This window comes from Salmo salar, unplaced genomic scaffold (genome assembly GCF_965601325.2).
Source record: "Salmo salar unplaced genomic scaffold, fSalSal1 ptg000687l, whole genome shotgun sequence".
In the NCBI taxonomy this organism is placed as follows: domain Eukaryota; kingdom Metazoa; phylum Chordata; class Actinopteri; order Salmoniformes; family Salmonidae; genus Salmo; species Salmo salar.
In genome coordinates this window covers 503778-524052 of record NW_027675464.1, presented here as the reverse complement: position 1 = coordinate 524052, position 20275 = coordinate 503778, and the positions used below count along the sequence as shown (strand labels likewise).

The window sequence follows — 20275 nt, the reverse complement described above, 5'->3', positions numbered from 1 at the left end:
GTATGGTGTCTGTGAGGTCATCAGAATGGACCGGATGTGTGAGGGGTCTGAGTAGTCGAAGCACGGGACTAATTAATCTAACCACACTATCCAATTTCAAAAAGGCTTTACAACGAAAGCAAAACATTAGATTATGTCAGCAGAGTACCCAGCCAGAAATAATCAGACACCCATTTTTCAAGCTAGCATATAATGTCACAAAAACCAAAACCACAGCTAAATGCAGCACTAACCTTTGATGATCTTCATCAGATGACACTCCTAGGACATTATGTTATACAATTCATGCATGTTTTGTTCAATCAAGTTCATATTTATATAAAAAATCAGCTTTTTACATTAGCATGTGACATTCAGAACTAGCATACCCACCGAAAACTTCCGGTGAATTTACAAAATTACTCACGATTACTCACATTTTGCAATATTCTGAGTAGATAGCCCGGCCATCATGGCTAGCTATTTTGACACCCACCAAGTTTGGCACTCACCAAACTCAGATTTACTATAAGAAAAATTGGATTACCTATGCTGTTTTGGTTCCAAATAATCCATAGTTATATCCAAATAGCTGCGTTTTGTTCTTGTGTTCAAGACAGTATCCGAAGGGTGACGCCGGCGTGTATCGTGACAAAAAAATTCTAAATATTCCATTACCGTACTTCGAAGCATGTCAAACGCTGTTTAAAATCAATTTTTATGCGATTTTTCTCGTAAAAAAGCGATAATATTCCGACCGGGAGACCTTGTTTTTGTTCAAACACTGAAAATAGAAAATGGAGTCTTCACATGCACGCGCGCACCAGTGTCATTGTTCTCAGAACAACCACTTTCCAAAAGCCCTACTGTTTTTCGCCCAGGGACTGCAGAGTTATCATTCCCCGTTCTGGCGCCTTCTGAGAGCCTATGGGAGCCTTAGAAAATGTCACGTTACAGCAGAGATCCTCTATTTTTGATAAAGAGGCTACAGAAGGCCAAGAAATGTTCAGACAGGGCACTTCCCATATAGAATCTTCTCAGGTTTTGGCCTGCCGTATGAGTTCTGCTATACTCACAGACACCATTCAAACAGTTTTAGAAACTTTAGGGTGTTTTCTATCCAAATCAAATCATTATATGCATATTCTAGTTTCTGGGCAGGAGTAATAACCAGATTAAATCGGGTACGTTTTTTTATCCGGCCGTGAAAATACTTCCCCCTATCCTAAACAGGTTAACAAACAGTGTCATATTATTATTATTATTATTATTATTATTATTATTATTGTTGCTGTACTGTCTATAACTACCTTAACAAACAGTACTTATTATTATTATTATTCTTGTTGCTGTAATGTCTGTAACTACCTTAACAAACAGTGACTTATTATTATTATTATTATTATTGTTGTTGCTGTACTGTCTAGAACTACCTTAACTAACAGTGACTTATTATTATTATTATTATTATTATTGTTTCTGTACTGTCTATAAATACCTTAACAAACAGTGACTTATTATTATTATTATTATTATTATTGTTGTTGCTGTACTGTCTAGAACTACCTTAACAAACAGTGACATAATTATTATTATTATTATTATTATTATTGTTGTTGTTCTGTCTATAACTACCTTATTTAACTAACAGTGACTTATTATTATTATTATTATTATTATTGTTGTTGCTGTACTGTCTAGAACTACCTTAACAAACAGTGACTTATTATTATTATTGACAGTTACCATGGAGATGAAATGTCACACCTACAAGTTAATGTGATGCATTAAATCACCTGACTGTTTCTATGTCTGTTAGTAAATGTTTTATTTATCAAAGAGATAATGAATAAATGAGAACAATTGACAATCAAGAATTAGTTGTTACTGTGTTAACCACAACCAACATGCAGGATCTCTGTTTAGGGGTCAGTGCTCTAAAATGAGTCTCTCTGGGGAGAGAGAAGAGGGGGGCCCTGCCTCTAAAATGAGAATCTCTGGGAGACATGACAACAAAGCTAAGAGGTAAGATGACAGTTTTATGAATAATTTATTAAGTTTATTTCCAAAATAAATAGCTATGTTAAGATGAATGCAGTTACTGTAAATCTCTCTGGATAAGAGCATCTGCTAAATCAGGGGATCTCAATCCGGGGTCTGTGGAGGTACTGCAGGGGCTCTACGGCACCCTGACTGTACTCGTTGCAATGTAACACATTTGATAGAATTTTCACATGACACGACCACTTTTCCTACTCTTAATTATTGCCTAATATAATGGAATGCATATTTTCTTTACCAATTCTGATCGTTGTTACAATAACAATTTTGACAATTTTACCGTTATATCAACACACTCTTCACTCCCGTTTAACAACTCTAAATAGCTTTAGCATAGTAGGCATCAAGTCCCTTGCCAATAATGTTGCCTACAACGTTGCATACAATGTTCATTTTCATCAAACACATATTACGCCCGAGATGCCTTCAATTTGCCTAATTTATAGCCATGCCCAATTTAGGATTATTTTTTAACAACGTGATGTTGCGCTCCAAAGGGATATCTTGAAATAACATGATGTAGATAATTAAATAATCAAAAGAAAAACGTGTTTATTTTACACTTTTACAGTGGGGGAAAAAAGTATTTGATCCCCTGCTGATTTTGTACGTTTGCCCACTGATAAAGAAATGATCAGTCTATAATTTTAATGGTAGGTTTATTTGAAAAGTGAGAGACAGAATAACAACAAAAAAATCCAGAGAAACGCATGTCAAAAATGTTATAAATTGATTTACTACCAGCAGCATCCTAGTTATCCTAGCTAGTCGGTACAGCTAGGTAAGCTAGCTAGCTACTCTACCAGCAGCATCCTAGTTATCCTAGCTAGTCGGTACAGCTAGGTAAGCTAGCTAGCTACTATACCAGCAGCATCCTAGTTATCCTAGCTAGTCGGTACAGCTAGGTAAGCTAGCTAGCTACTCTACCAGCAGTATCCTAGTTATCCTAGCTACCAGTACATCATCACCGGCTGCCTGCATTTCTTGTGGACCGATGGAGCTCCCCAGTTGTTTCTTCCACCTGTTCAATCCCGTGGAGGGCTTGTCCCTCTATCGTTGACGGATGCTGGCTACCTCTGTCAGGTTCTCCTCTCTTCACTAGATGGACGGTAACTTTAGTGTTTAACCCCTCTGTATCCAAGGACTAATCTTTTGAATATTATTTTCAGGGCGCCTCAAGTAGGCTGGACACATGACGTTTTTTTTAATTCTCAGCTGCCTCACCAATGTCTGTAGGTGAATTAATAACTTTTAATTGCTAAATATTTTCAATAGATGGCAGCATAAGACCACGAAGCATCAGTTATAGGCTACAAGCAGCAATATGATTGAAATAAAATAGCATGCAACCACAGACTATATGTCCCATGATTTTCTAAAATGGTCACTCATTACTTTAGTTAGCTATATATCTCGTATTAGGCCTGTGTTGCTTTTGGGAGAGCAAATAAATAGTGACTATAGCAGGTATTGAACCCCTGGTAAATGATCACTACTCAGAACTTCAACCTCAGTATACATACATTATGAAACATCATCTTAATATCTGATATTGCGAGTAAACAACCTCGGAATAGAAAAGATGAGCATGTCTTCCAGCCCGCCAATAAATGACATAATTCAACCCTCCCGGTTAGTAAATTTACCTCAACATTTTACCTTTAAATTAAATTTACCTCCACATGCCCCTGGCTTGCTCGAGAAGGCAGAGCGGGTCGATGCTGGTTGATGAATTAGAGAATGAATGTACTGGGAAAATATGTTTTTCTCGACCAGAGGTGACTGAATTAATGTTCAGGCTTAATGATAATCGTTATATTAATGAAGTGTAAAACATGAGCATAAAAACAGGGAATAATAAACATCAACGATCGTTATATTACTTCACAGTAATCTGTTAAATGCTTTTTCAGTCCTTCCTCTTGCGTTAGCAGTGTGGAAATGGACAGAAAGAAGCCACACAGGAGTTTTCCTGTGAGGGGAGTGGCGATGCATCCAGGGAAAAAGCTAAACTAGTATTCTGAAATATCATTTGTGGTCTTATGCTGCCATCTATTGGAATTATGTAACAACTGCAGTAGTACTGAAACATGTGTTATTCCTTACTAGAGTAGTAATTACTCAGAATTACTAGTTCATTTTATCACTTACAATCATAAAATAACAACTTATACCATAACAAACAATTAAACTGACATAAACCAAAATCACTATATATGTTGGGGACCCCTTCCCGCTCTGATCCCGGTAACGGGATTGCTTGACAAGATACCATGGCGGGAAATTCAAAACTGCATGAATCAAATAATTTCCATTTCTCAAGCAATCAACTATTTTTCACCATTTGAAAGATAAACATCTCCTAAATCCAACCACATTGTCCGATTTCAAAGAGGTTTTACGGCGAAAGCATAAAGTTAGGTTATGTTAGGAGAGTACATTGAAAATAGCTGTGTGTAATGTTTTGTCAATGCAAAGACAGGCGTCACCAAAAGCAGAAAACCAGCTAAAATTATGCACTAACCTTTGACAATCTTCATCAGATGACACTCCTAGGACATTATGTTAGACAATACATGCATTTTCTGTTCCATCATGTTCATATTTATATCTAAAAACAGCATTTTACATCGGCGCGTGATGTTCAGAAAATGTGTTCCCCCAAAAACTGCCGGTGAATTTTCTAAAATACTCATTATAAAACGTGGATAAAATATTAAACTGTTATTCAAAGAATTATAGATTAATATCTCGTGAAAGTAACCGCATTGACAGATTTCAAAATAACTTTACTGGGAAAGCACACTTTGCAATAATCTGAGTACTGCGCTCAGAAAAATACACTAGGCTATACAGTTAACTGGCATGTTGGAGTCATCTAACATCATAAATAACATTAGAACTATTCCCTTACCTTTAATAATCTTCATCAGACGGCACAGGAATCCCAGGTCCACAACAAATGTTGTTTCTTTCGACAAAGTTCATAATTTATGTCCAAATAACTCCAAGTTGTTCCATGTTGTTAGCGCGTTCGGTAGGCTACTCAAAATGTAGGGCGGGGGAGGGAAAAGTCACGACAAAAAGTAAAAAAAAAAATCTATTTACGTTCGTTCAAACATGTCAAACGTTGTTTAGCATCAATCTTTAGGGCCTTGAGAACGTGAAACGGATAAATATTTCAACAGGACCTCTCCTGTGTCTTGATAAACGTTTGAAATACAAAGTCTCATCTCACATGAGCGCGCAATAATGAAGTGACGACATCCCAGGGACGTCAACTTCCCTTCCTTCTCATCCGGTCTCTGTTCATCATAGACGCTTCAAACAACTTTATAAAGATCGTTGACATCTAGTGGAAGCCGTAGGAAGTGCAAAATGAATCCTTTGTCACTGTGTGTTCTATTGGCAATGACTCAAAGATAGTACAGCCACAAAATTCTAATTTCCTGCTTGTATTTTTCTCAGGTTTTTGCCTGCCATATGAGTTCTGTTATACTTACAGACACCATTCAAACAGTTTTTAGAAAATTCAGAGTGTTTTCTATCCAAATCCGTTAATAATATGCATATCCTAGCTTCTGAGTTGGTGTAGGAGGCAGTTAAAAATGGCCACATATTTTTTTCAAAATTCTCAATACTGCCCCCTAGCCCTAACTAGTTTTAACCCACTGTTCCTTGGCTGTCATTGAAAATAAGAATTTGTTCTTAACGGACTTGCCTAGTTAAATAAAGGTAAAATAAATAATCTTCTGTATACCACCCCTACCATTTCACAACACAACTGATTGGCTCAAATGTATTAAGAAGGAAATTAATTAACTAATTAACTTTTAACAAGGTACACCTGTTAATTGAAATGCATTCCAGGTGACTACCTCAAAAAGCTGGTTGAGAGAATGCCAAGAGTGTGCATAGCTGTCATCAAGGTGGCTACTTTGAAGAAACTCAAATATAAAATATATTTTGATTTGTTTAACACTTTTTTTGGTTACTACATGACTCCACATATGTTATTTCATAGTTTTGATGTCTTCACTATTATTCTACAATGTAGAAAATAGTAAAAATAAAGAAAAACCCTGCAATGAGGAGGTGTGTCCAAACTTCTGACTGGTACTGTACATATGGACATACTATGAAGTATGTGCATCAATAGACTCTGAAGGAGTCAAGTGGAACTGAGATGAAGTGAATCAGTAGGCCTATGTGATTATGTTACAATTAAGTTACACTTGTTAAATCCACTTCAATCAGTGTAGATGAAGGGGAGGAGACAGGTAGGAATCAAGAATGGTCCACACAAAGGACATCCAGCCATCTTGACACAACTGAGGGAAGCATTGGAGTCAACATGGGCCAGCATCCCTGTGGGACGCTTTCCACACCTTATGTGTCCATTTCTTAATGAGTTGAGGCTGTTCTGAGGACAAAAAAAGAGGGGGGACACTCAGTATTAGGAGGGTGTTCTTAATGTTTTGTACACTCAGTGTATGTCTTTTGCTTTATGTAATGCCATATATTTTAATGCTTTATGTAATGTATTTAATCTATTGATATATAATTTTGATACATTTTGAAATGTAGTTACATGGTGATTCATTATGTTTTTCAGAATCCCCAACCAAACTCTGAGACCAGTCTCTCCAGTACCCAGTCATCTGTCCATGAAGAGTGACTCCTCTATGCATCATCCTGTACAGTTTAGTGATGGATCAGGGACCTTTGACCCCAGGTAAGTTACCGGTCAGAATTGATGATATTACTATTGAAGAGGAGAACCTTCAAGATCTGAAACCAGATGTATTTTGTGTATCTGAGTATATACTGTAAAGCATCTGCTTATCATTTGTTGTTTATGTCATATATTTTTTATACAGTAAGTGCACAAAACATTATGAACACCTGCTTTTTCCATGACGTAGATTGACAAGGTGAATCCAGGTGAAAGCAATGATCCTTATTGATGCCACTTGTTAAATCCTCTTCAATCAGTGTAGATGAAGGGGACCAGACAGGTTTAATAGGGATGCATCGATATGACATTTTTGGCCGATACCCATATCCGATATTGTCCTTGCCAAACAACCCGATATCCGATATTTTCCTTGCCAAACAACCCGATATCCGATATTTTTCTTGCCAAACAACCCGATATCCGATATTTTCCTTGCCAAACAACCCGATATCCGATATTTTTCTTGCCAAACAACCCGATATCCGATATTTTCCTTGCCAAACAACCCGATATCTGATATTTTCCTTGCCAAACAACCCGATATCCGATATTTTCCTTGCCAAACAACCCGATATCCGATATTTTCCTTGCCAAACAACCCGATATCCGATATTTTTCTTGCCAAACAACCCGATATCCGATATTTTCCTTGCCAAACAACCCGATATCCGATATTTTCCTTGCCAAACAACCCGATACCGATAACCGATATTTAAAATTTTAGCTGCCTTCTCAGCATTCTACTACAGTTAAATAGTTGAAACACACACACACACACACACACACACACACACACACACACACACACACACACACACACACACACACACACACACACACACACACACACACACACACACAGACCAAAAAGTTATTTTGTTGGCATTTACGTACAGTGAGGGGAAAAAAGTATTTGATCCCCAGCTGATTTTGTACGTTTGCCCACTGACAAAGTAATGATCAGTCTATAACTTTAATGGTAGGTTAATTTGAACAGTGAGAGACAGAATAACAACAACAAAAAATCCAGAAAAACGCATGTCAAAAATGTTATAAATTGATTTGCATTTTAATGAGGGAAATAAGTATTTGACCCCCTCTCAATCAGAAAGATTTCTGACTCCCAGGTGTCTTTTATACAGGTAACGAGCTGAGATTAGGAGCACACTCTTAAAAGGAGTGCTCCTAATCTCAGTTTGTTACCTGTATAAAAGACACCTGTCCACAGAAGCAATCAATCAATCAGATTCCAAACTCTCCACCATGGCCAAGACCAAAGAGCTCTCCAAGGATGTCAGGGACAAGATTGTAGACCTACACAAGGCTGGAATGGGCAACACGACCATCGCCAAGCAGCTTGGTGAAAAGGTGACAACTGTCGTGTCTTTGGCTATGCCGGATTAAGTGATATGACATGCTAACTTAGAAAATGATTTCTCTGTAATTAATATTACCTGATTAAGCTAATCATGTAAATGTAATTAACTAGAAAGTCGGGGCACCACGGAAGAACGTTTATAGAGCCGTTATCTTCCGAATAAACTCTTAAAATACTTAGTAATATTTTACATCGATAGCAGTCAATGTTAACCCTTGTCTTATTTTCAGTCTCATAATGAAAGTTGTAAATTCTTGGTTATCTTCACGAACCCTGGCTAACAAGTTGAATCAGCAATACAAAATTGGGTTTAATTATTTATTTACTAAATACCTAACTAATCACACAGAATTACAAATACACAGAATACAATGATGTCATACAGAAAACATCCCTGGTGGACGGAACCTGTATGAAAGCTGGTTACACAAAGGAAAGGGGGTTGGGCTTGAATGAAAGAGCGGGAAGATTTAGGAACAAAGAAACAGCAGCTATGCTATCGTAAATACATTATCTTATGCATTCTAAATTACCGCCCATTTGGAAAAGGAAAATGCAATAAATATTTACTCTGAGCTGCGCTTCGGTAGATTGGTCGTAGATGCTGGCCGGGTTGGCCAACAGACCTTCCGTACTCGGAAGTACTGGAACCACCTGGTTATCTTTTCGTCAAAGGATTATATAGTGGAGAGGGGGAGGGAGGTGTTTCATCGTTTATAACCCCTGTCTCTTCACAGGGTTGGGCCACTGATCGAGCAGGGCACTTTCCTTATGAAAACCCAAATCTCTCATTCGGAAGCTAAAATTACATTTCATCTCCTAACAAACATTTTCAATATCAAACATTTCAATTGCATAACAATTCCATGTGACTCTGATAACTACTGGGCGTATACTTTCTCAGATACAGTTTATGTCGTCCTGTCAACAGTCATAATGTCTCAGATGACAACCGAACTGACATACATACTCATTACGTTCCCAAGCATATTTCCAACTGGTTTTATTAACAAAATATGTGGTACCTTTCCCCATTTGTTTGATGTTCCAAGACTCTCTATATTTAACACAGGCTATTCAAGTCCTTCAGTAGATTCAGAGAGGGGGAGAAAGGTATTTATGGGGGGGGGGTCATAAACCTTACCCACAGGCCAACGTCATGACACAACAGTTGGTGCGATTATTCGCAAAAGGAAGAAACACAAAAGAACTGTCAATCTCCCTCGGCCTGGGGCTCCATGCAAGATCTCACCTCGTGAAGTTGCAATGATCATGAGAACGGTGAGGAATCAGCCCAGAACTACACGGGAGGATCTTGTCAGGCTGCTGGGACCATAGTCACCAAGAAAACAATTGGTAACACACTACGCCGTGAAGGACTGAAATCCTGCAGCGCCTGCAAGGTCCCCCTGCTCAAGAAAGCACATATACATACCCGTCTGAAATTTGCCAATGAACATCTGAATGATTCAGAGGACAACTGGTGAAAGTGTTGTGGTCAGATGAGACCAAAATGGAGCTCTTTGGCATCAACTCAACTCGCCCTGTTTGGAGGAGGAGGAATGTTGCCTATGACCCCAAGAACACCATCCCCACCGTCAAACATGGAGGTGGAAACATTATGCTTTGGGGTCTTTTTCTGCTAAGGGGACATGACAACTTCACCGCATCAAAGAGATGATGAATGGGGCCATGTAACGTCAAATCTTGGGTGAGAACCTCCTTCCCTCAGCCAGCCACCTCTGTGATTGCCAACAAGGGTTTTGCCACCAAGTACTAAGTCATGTTTTGCAGAGGGGTCAAATACTTATTTCCCTCATTAAAATGCAAATCAATTCATAACATTTTTGACATGAGTTTTTCTGGATTTTTTTGTTGTTATTCTGCCTCTCACTGTTCAAATAAACCTACCATTAAAATGATAGACTGATCATTTCTTTGTCAGTGGGCAAACGTACAAAATCAGCAGGGGATCAAATACTTTTTTCCCCCACTGTATGTCGCCATTACCATTAAAACATAATCAAAACCTATTTATTTTACTTTCTTGCTGCCGGGCGCACCGATTTGTATCAAGAACTGCAACGCTGCTGGGTTGTTAATGCTCAACAGTTTCCCGTGTGTCTCAAAAATGGTCCACCACCCAAAGGACATCCAGCCCACTTGACACAACTGTGGGAATCATAGGAGTCAACATGGGCCAGCATCTCTGTGGAACGTTTTCTACACCTTGAAGAGTCGATGCCTTGACAAGTTGAGGCTAATTGTAGGGCAAAAAGAGGAGGGACACTCAGTATTAGGAGGGTGTTCTTAATGTTTTGTACACTCAGTGTATGTTTTTTGCTTTATGTAATGCCATATATTTTAATGCTTTATGTAATGTATGTAATCTATTGATATATAATTTTGATACATTTTGAAATGTAGTTACATGGTGATTCATTATGTTTTTCAGAATCTCCAACCAAACTCAGTCTCTCCAGAGATCAGTCTCTCCAGTACCCAGTCATCTGTCCATGAAGAGCTACTTCTCTATGGATCAGCCTATGCATTTTAGTAATGGATCAGGGACCTTTGACCCCAGGTAAGTTACCGGTCAGAATTGATGATATTACTATTGAAGAGGAGAACCTTCAAGATCTGAAACCAGATGTATTTTGTGTATCTGAGTATATACTGTAAAGCATCTGCTTATCATTTGTTGTTTATGTCATATATTTTAAGACACTGTGTTTACAAAACATTATGAACACCTGCTCTTTCCATGACGTAGATTGACAAGTTGAATCAAATCAAATTTTATCAGTCACATGCGCCGAATACAGTGAAATGCTTTCCTACAAGCCCTAACCCACAATGCAGTTTAAAAAAGTATGAATGAGAATAAGAGATAAAAGTATAGAGCAGCAGTAAAATAACAATTGCTAGACTATATACAGGGGGTACCGGTACAGAGTCAATGTGCGGGGGCACTGGTTAGTCGAGGTAATATGTACATGTAGGTAGAGTTATTAAAGTGACCATGCATAGATGATGACAGAGAGTAGCAGCGGCGTATAGGGGAGGGGGGGGGGCAATGCAAATAGTCTGGGTAGCAATTTGATTAGGTGTTCAGGAGTCTTATGGCTTGGGGGTAGAAGTTGTTTAGAAGCCTCTTGGACCTAGACTTGGCGCTCCGGTACCGTTTGCCGTGCGGTAGCAGAGAGAACAGTCTATGACTTGGGTGGTTGGAGTCTTTGACAATTTTTAGGGCAATTCCTCTGACACCGTCTGGTATAGAGGTCCTGGATGGCAGGAAGCTTGGTCCCAGTGATGTACTGGGCCGTTCGCACTACCCTCTGTAGTGCCTTGCGGTCGGAGGCCGAGCAGTTGCCATACCATGCAGTCATGCCACCAGTCAGGATGCTCTCAATGGTGCAGCTGTAGAACCTTTTGAGGATCTGAAGACCCATGCCAAATCTTTTCAGTATTCTTTGGGGGAATAGGTTTTGTCATGCCCTCTTTACGACTGTCTTGGTGTGCTTGGACCATGTTAGTTTGTTGGTGATGCGGACGCCAAGGAACTTGAAGCTCTCAACCTGCTCCACTGCAGCCCCGTCGATAAGAATGGGGGCGTGCTTGGTCCTCTTTTTCCTGTGGTCCACAATCATCTCCTTGGTCTTGATCACGTTGAGGGAGAGGTTGTTGTCCTGGGACCACACGGCCAGGTCTCTGACCTCCCTATAGGCTGTCTCATCGTTGTTGGTGATCAGGCCTACCACTGTTGTGTCATCAGCAAACTTAATGATGGTGTTGGAGTCGTGCCTGGCCGTGCAGCCATGAATGAACAGGGAGTACAGGAGGGGACTGAGCACGCACCCCTAAGGGGCCCCCGTGTTGAGGATCAGCGTGGCGGATGTGTTGTTACCTACCCTTACCAGCTGGGGGCGGCCCGTCAGGAAGTCCAGGATCCAGTTGCAGAGGGAGGTGTTTAGTCCCAGGGTCCTTAGCTTAGTGATGAGCTTTGAGGGCACTATGGTGTTGAACGCTGAGCTGTAGTCAATGAATATCATTCTCACATAGGTGTTCCTTTTGTCCAGGTGGGAAAGGGCAGTGTGGAGTGCAATAGAGATTGCATCATCTGTGGATCTGTTGGGGCTGTATGCAAATTGCAGTGGGTCTTGGGTTTCTGGGATGATGGTGTTAATGTGAGCCATGACCAGCCTTTCAAAGCACTTCATGGCTACAGATGTGAGTGTTACGGGTCGGTAGTCATTTAGGCAGGTTACCTTAGTGTTCTTAGGCACAGGGACTATGGTGGTCTGCTTAAAATATGTTGGTATTAAAGACTCGGACAGGGAAAGGTTGAAAATGTCAGTGAAGACACTTGCCAGTTGGTCAGCGCATGCTCAGAGTACACATCCTGGTAATCCGTCTGGCCTTGCGGCCTTGTGAATGTTGACCTGTTTAAAGGTCTTACATTGACTGCTGAGAGCGTGATCACATAGTCGTCCGGAAGAGCTGGTGTAGTTGTATTCGATCTCAGTCCTGTATTGATGCTTTGCCTGTTTGATGGTTCATTGGAGGGCATAGCAGGATTTCTTATAGGCTTCCAGGTTAACTCAGTAACACTTTTAGAATATTGAGGTCATATGAAAACATTGTCCAAAACTCCAAAATATACCGTAACCCTAAAGATATTTATTTATTAAATGCATTTTAAGTTATGTAAACCAAAATGTTTTTCTATGTAGGCATCAGTATTTTGTCTCCCCCATACCCCAACTTCTTATCTTGCCAAATTTTTAAGGAGTTTTGTTTACACACCTCCTTGACAGTTTTGTTTACTCCCGCTCCTTGAAACATGAAAAGCTATGATCGCTTGTTGATGTCACTTGTTGAATCCACATCAATCAGTGCCAGGCGCACAGATTAGTGTTAAGACCTGCAACGCTGCTGGGTTTTTCCACGCTTAACAGTTTCCCATGTGTCTCAAAAATGGTCCACCACCCAAAGGATATCCTGCCCACTTGACACAACTGTGAGAATCATAGGAGTCAACATGGGCCAGCATCTCTGTGGAACGATTTCGACACCTTGAAGAGTCAATGCCTTGACGAGTTGAGGTTAATTTTAGGGCAAAAAGGTGGGGGGGGGGGGCACTCAGTATTAGGAGGGTGTTCTTAATGTTTTGTACACTCAGTGTATGTTTTTTGCTTTATGTAATGCCATATATTTTAATGCTTTATGTAATGTATGTAATCTATCGATATATAATTTGGATATATTTTGAAATGTAGTTACATGGTGATTCATTATGTTTTTCAGAATCTCCAAGCAAACTCAGTCTCTCCAGAGATCAGTCTCTCCAGTACCCAGTCATCTGTCCATGAAGAGCTACTTCTCTATGGATCAGCCTATGCATTTTAGTAATGGATCAGGGACCTTTGACCCCAGGTAAGTTACTGGTCAGAATTGATGATATTACTATTGAAGAGGAGAACCTTCAAGATCTGAAACCTGATGTATTTTGTGTATCTGAGTACATACTGTAATGCATCTGCTTATCATTTGTTGTTTATGTCATATATCTTTTATACAGTGAGTGAACAAAACATTATGAACACCTGCTTTTTCCATTACATAGATTGACAAGGTGAATCCAGGTGAAAGCTATGATCCCTTATTGATGTCACTTGTTAAATCCACTTCAGTCAGTGTAGATGAAGGGGAGGAGACGGGTTAAATAATTAGCATCAAGCCTTTAGGTACGTCACTAGATGTTTGTTGTTGTTGTTGTTGTAATGTGTAATTTCTTGTAACTGAGTTTATTAGAGGAATTACTGCACCCTCCTTTATCTCTGTAGTGGATGGTCTACTCTGCCAGAGGATCAGTATCTCTCTCTCCTTTATCTCTGTAGTGGATGGTCTACTCTGCCAGAGGATCAGTATCTCTCTCTCCTTTATCTCTGTAGTGGATGGTCTACTCTGTCAGAGGATCAGTATCTCTCTCTCCGTTATCTCTGTAGTGTATGGTCTACTCTGTTAGAGGATCAGTATCTCTCTCTCCTTTATCTCTGTAGTGGATGGTCTACTGTGTTAGAGGATCAGTATCTCTCTCTCTCCTTTATCTCTGTAGTGGATGGTCTACTCTGTTGGAGGATCAGTATCTCTCTCTCCTTTATCTCTGTAGTGGATGGTCTACTCTGTTAGAGGATCAGTATCTCTCTCTCCTTTATCTCTGTAGTGGATGGTCTACTCTGTCAGAGGATCAGTATCTCTCTCTCCTTTATCTCTGTAGTGTATGGTCTACTCTGTTAGAGGATCAGTATCTCTCTCTCCTTTATCTCTGTAGTGGATGGTCTACTGTGTTAGAGGATCAGTATCTCTCTCTCTCCTTTATCTCTGTAGTGGATGGTCTACTCTGTTGGAGGATCAGTATCTCTCTCTCCTTTATCTCTGTAGTGGATGGTCTACTCTGTTAGAGGATCAGTATCTCTCTCTCCTTTATCTCTGTAGTGGATGGTCTACTCTGTCAGAGGATCAGTATCTCTCCTTTATCTCTGTAGTGGATGGTCTACTCTGCCAGAGGATCAGTATCTCTCTCTCCTTTATCTCTGTAGTGGATGGTCTACTCTGTATCTCTCTCTCCTTTATCTCTGTAGTGGATGGTCTACTCTGTTAGAGGATCAGTATCACTCTCTCCTTTATCTCTGTAGTGGATGGTCTACTCTGTTAGAGGATCAGTATCTCTCTCTCTCCTTTATCTCTGTAGTGGATGGTCTACTCTGTTAGAGGATCAGTATCTCTCTCTCCTTTATCTCTGTAGTGGATGGTCTACTCTGCCAGAGGATCAGTATCTCTCTCTCCTTTATCTCTGTAGTGGATGGTCTACTCTGTATCTCTCTCTCCTTTATCTCTGTAGTGGATGGTCTACTCTGTTAGAGGATCAGTATCTCTCTCTCCTTTATCTCTGTAGTGGATGGTCTACTCTGTTAGAGGATCAGTATCTCTCTCTCCTTTATCTCTGTAGTGGATGGTCTACTCTGTTAGAGGACCAGTATCTCTCTCTCCTTTATCTCTGTAGTGGATGGTCTACTCTGTTAGAGGATCAGTATCTCTCTCTCCTTTATCTCTATAGTGGATGGTCTACTCTGTTAGAGGATCAGTATCTCTCTCTCCTTTATCTCTGTAGTGGATGGTCTACTCTGTTAGAGGATGAGTATCTCTCTCTCCTTTATCTCTGTAGTGGATGGTCTACTCTGTTAGAGGATCAGTATCTCTCTCTCCTTTATCTCTGTAGTGGATGGTCTACTCTGCCAGAGGATCAGTATCTCTCTCTCCTTTATCTCTGTAGTGGATGGTCTACTCTGTATCTCTCTCTCCTTTATCTCTGTAGTGGATGGTCTACTCTGTTAGAGGATCAGTATCTCTCTCTCCTTTATCTCTGTAGTGGATGGTCTACTCTGTTAGAGGATCAGTATCTCTCTCTCCTTTATCTCTGTAGTGGATGGTCTACTCTGCCAGAGGATCAGTCCAGGTGTGCAGTGTGTCAGCAGGTTCTGAGGGATCCGGTCTCCATCACCTGTGGACACAGGTTCTGCAGACAGTGCATCACCAGATACTGGGAGAAACCTGCTCCTTCAGGAGACTATGACTGCCCTCAGTGTAGAAAGAGATCCAGAACACTTCCTGTACTACAGCACCTGAGGGAATCCAATGATGCAAGAGGCTCTGAAAACAGTAAGAACACTTGCAGACCTGTGCTAAGTCAATACCTCAATATGATTTAAATGTAGTTAACCTCTTACATCTAGACGTTGCGCTAGCGGAACACCTGCTCCAATATCCAATGATAGGCGTGGCGCGAATTACAAATTCCTCAAAAATACAAAAACTTCAATTTTTCAAACATATGACTATTTCACAGCATTTTAAAGACAAGACTCTCCTTTATGTAACCACACTGTCCGATTTCAAAAAGGCTTTACAGCGAAAGCAAAACATTAGATTATGTCAGCAAAGTACCCAGCCAGAAATAATCAGACACCCATTTTTCAAGCTAGCATATAATGTCACAAAAACCCAGAAGACAGCTAAATGCAGCACTAACCTTTGATGATCTTCATCAGATGACACACCTAGGACATTATGTTATACAATACATGCATGTTTTGTTCAATCAAGTTCATATTTATATCAAAAAACAGCTTTTTACATTAGCATGTGACGTTCAGAACTAGCATACCCCCCGCAAACTTCCGGGGAATTTACTAACAATTTACTAAATTACTCACGATAAACGTTCACAAAAAGCATAACAATTATTTTAAGAATTATAGATACAGAACTCCTCTATGCACTCGATATGTCCGATTTGAAAATAGCTTTTTGGTGAAAGCACATTTTGCAATATTCTAAGTACATAGCCCAGCCATCACGGGCTAGCTATTTAGACACCCGGCAAGTTTAGCCTTCACCAAAATCAGATTTACTATTACAAAAATGTTATGACCTTTGTTGTCTTCGTCAGAATGCACTCCCAGGACTGCTACTTCAATAACAAATGTTGGTTTGGTCCCAAATAATCCGTCGTTATATCCGAATAGCGGCGTTTTGTTCGTGTGTTCCAGAAACTATCCGAAATGGTATATCAGGGTCGCGCGCATGGCGCAATTCGTGACAAAAAAATTCTAAATATTCCATTACCGTACTTCGAAGCATGTCAACCGCTGTTTAAAATCAATTTTTATGCAATTTATCTCGTAAAAACGCGATAATATTCCGACCGGGAATCTCCTTTTCGGCAAACAGAGGAAAAATCACAAAGACGGGGGCAGCCAGGGCACGCGCCTAAGCCCACAGTCCCTTGATCGGCCACTTGAGAAAGGCGATAATGTGTTTCAGCCTGGGGCTGGGATGACGACATTCTGTTTTTTCCCGGGCTCTGAGAGCCTATGGAAGACGTAGGAAGTGTCACGTTAGAGCAGAGATCCTTTGTAAAAGATAGAGATGGCAAAGAAGTTCAAGAAATGGTCAGACAGGCCACTTCCTGTAAAGGAATCTCTCAGGTTTTGACCTGCCATTTGAGTTCTGTTATACTCACAGACACCATTCAAACAGTTTTAGAAACTTTGGAGTGTTTTCTATCCAAAGCCAATAATTATATGCATATTCTAGTTACTGGGCAGGAGTAGTAACCAGATTAAATCGGGTATGTTTTTTATCCAGCCGTGAAAATACTGCCCCCTAGCCATAACAGGTTAACTACAATAATATGAGATAATATAAGTTACTGTAGTTGTGGAGGCCCACATTTCATCCTGTCAATGAATATGTCTGATACACATCCTTTTACTCCTCCCTTGTAGTGGATGACAGCGTGCAGAGAGCTATAGTAAACCATAAAGCCAGTCTGAAAAGGAGGTATGAATGTGTGATAGAAGGCATGGAAACAGCAGGGAACCAAACTCCCCTCAACAGGATTTACACAGAGCTCTACATCACAGAAGGAGAGAGTGAAGGTGTTAACAATGAACATGAGGTGTGGCAGCTAGAGACAGCATCCAGGACACCAACCTCACATGACACAGCAATCCACTGCAATGACATCTTTAAACCCTTACCTGGCCAAGAGAGAAGCATCAGAACTGTGCTGACGAAGGGCATCGCTGGCATCGGGAAAACTGTCTCTGTGCAGAAGTTCATCCTAGACTGGGCTGAAGGGAAGGCAAACCAAGATGTGGAGATCATATTTGTGCTTCCTTTCCGGGAGCTGAACTTGATCAAAGATCTCCAGTACAGTCTTCTCAGACTTTTAAATGACTTCCACACAGAACTAGACATAGGCAATGCAAAGAAACTCACTGCCTGTAAAGCTATGTTCATCTTTGATGGTTTGGATGAAAGCAGACTTCCATTGGATTTCCAGCACAATGAAAAGGTGTCTGATGTCACCCAGACATCATCTGTTGATGTTCTGCTGACAAACCTCATCAAGGGGAATCTGCTTCCCTCTGCTCTCCTATGGATAACCTCCCGACCTGCAGCAGCCAATCAGATCCCCCCTAAGTGTATTGACCAGGTGACAGAGGTACGAGGGTTCAATGACCCACAGAAGGAGGAGTACTTCAGGAAGAGATTCAGTGATGAGGGCCTGGCCAGCAGAATCATCTCACACATAAAGACATCAAGGAGCCTCCACATCATGTGCCACATGCCGGTGTTCTGTTGGATTTCTGCAATAGTCCTTGAACACATGTTGAGTACAGACAAGAGGAGAGAGATGCCCACGACTCTGACTGAGATGTCCATACACTTCCTGCTCATTCAGACCAGCCTGAAGAACCAGAAATATCATGGAAGAGATGAGATGGATCAAGAGGAGCTCATGGAGTCAGATAAGGAAATTCTTCTGAAGCTGGGGAAGCTGGCGTTTGACAATCTGGAGAAGGGTAATCTCATGTTCTATGAAGAAGACCTGAAAGAGTGTGGCCTTGATGTCAAAGAAGCCTCAGTGTACTCAGGAGTGTGCACACAAATCTTTAAAGAAGAGTCTGTGTTATTTCAGAGAGTGGTATACTGCTTTGTTCATCTGAGCATTCAGGAGTTTCTCTCAGCTGTCTACATGTACCATTGTTACACTGCCAGGAACATGGATGCACTGAAGCCCTTCCTCAAAAGAAAGTCTAGAGGTGTGTCTGAAGAGCTAACCTTGCATGAGCTGCTGAAGTGTACCGTGGATAAAGCCTTGGAGAGTAAGAATGGACACCTGGACCTTTTTGTCCGCTTCCTTCATGGCATGTCACTGGAGTCCAATCAGAAACTCCTACGAGGTCTGGTGACACAGACAGAAAGCAGTCCGGAGAGCGTCCAGAAAATAATCCGATCCCTTAAGGTGATGCAGAGGAAGAACATGTCCCCAGAGAGGTGCATCAATCTCTTCCACTGTCTGATAGAGATGAAAGACCATTCAGTACAGAAGGTAATCGAAGTGTACTTGAGGTCAGAAAAGAGATCCAAAAACCTCACACATGCTCAGTGTTCAGCACTGGCCTACATGCTGCAGATATCAGAGGAGGTTCTGGATGTGTTTGACCTGAAGGAATACAAGACATCAGAGGAGGGTCGTAGGAGACTGCTCCCAGCTGTGAGAGGCTGCAGGAAAGCTCTGTAAGTATCACTGTAAATATCGCACACCAAAATAAATTGCAGTTATAGCAGTATTTTCATTGGCTGACTGGCTCTGTAAGTACTCATGTGACTATCCCTCAGACCAAACTTTACTGAATGTAGGAACAACAGTATTTTCATTGGCTGACTAAACTTTCTATCAGCTGAAAACTCTTAAACTACAATACAAACTGATCAGTAAAGTTGTAGCATTGAGCCATGAATGCACAGCCTGTACATTATTCGTGCACCATAACGGTGTAAGCTAGGAAAGCTGAGAATAACTTTTTAATACAACCTGTCTGTCATTGTATTTCTTCTGTGTTGGCAGACTCACTGGATGTAAACTCACAGACACATCCTGTGAAGTGTTGGCCTCAGTTCTCAGTTCAAACCCCTCACACCTGAGAGAGCTGGATCTGAGTAACAATGACCTGAAGGATTCAGGAGTGAAGCTGCTCTCTGCTGGACTGGGGAATCCCCACTGTAAACTGGAGACTCTGAGGTCAGTATTATATATAGTGTGGACTGTATACTCAATACAATCTAAATCTGATACCTCACTGTCTGTCTTTTGACTGATACTGCTTTTTAAACTGGTCTGGTCAGTCAACCCAAACATTTGTACAATACATGTTTCTCTCTACAAGCAATACTTCCATAATTTGTAATTTCTTATAATGATACATTCATTCATTTATGAATATATATTGCAGGTTTCAGGACACTGATTTATCTGAACATGTTGAACAAATATATATTTTCACCACCAAAGAATAGCAGTGTGATTTTAATATGATTTGACTCTTTGCAGGCTGTCAGGCTGTCTAGTCACAGAGGAAGGCTGTGCTTCTCTGGTCTCAGCTCTGAGGTCAAACCCCTCACACCTGAGAGAGCTGGACCTGAGCTACAATCACCCAGGAGACTCAGGAGTCAGACTGCTCTCTGCTGGACTGGAGGATCCACAC

General features: G+C 40.7%; 1 protein-coding gene across 1 annotated transcript; it reads left to right on the top strand.

The window, feature by feature from the left end:
- The first annotated feature begins 1888 nt into the window (after nt 1–1888).
- LOC123732609 (NLR family CARD domain-containing protein 3-like) lies at nt 1889–19311 on the top strand. The gene is made up of 6 exons (XM_082972420.1): nt 1889–2004; nt 6656–6775; nt 10612–10740; nt 13464–13592; nt 15643–15878; nt 17507–19311. The coding sequence occupies exons 1-6, from the start codon at nt 1922–1924 to the stop codon at nt 19309–19311; spliced, it is 2502 nt and encodes an 833-aa protein (XP_082828546.1). The 5' UTR covers nt 1889–1921.
- The last annotated feature ends 964 nt before the right edge of the window (nt 19312–20275 follow it).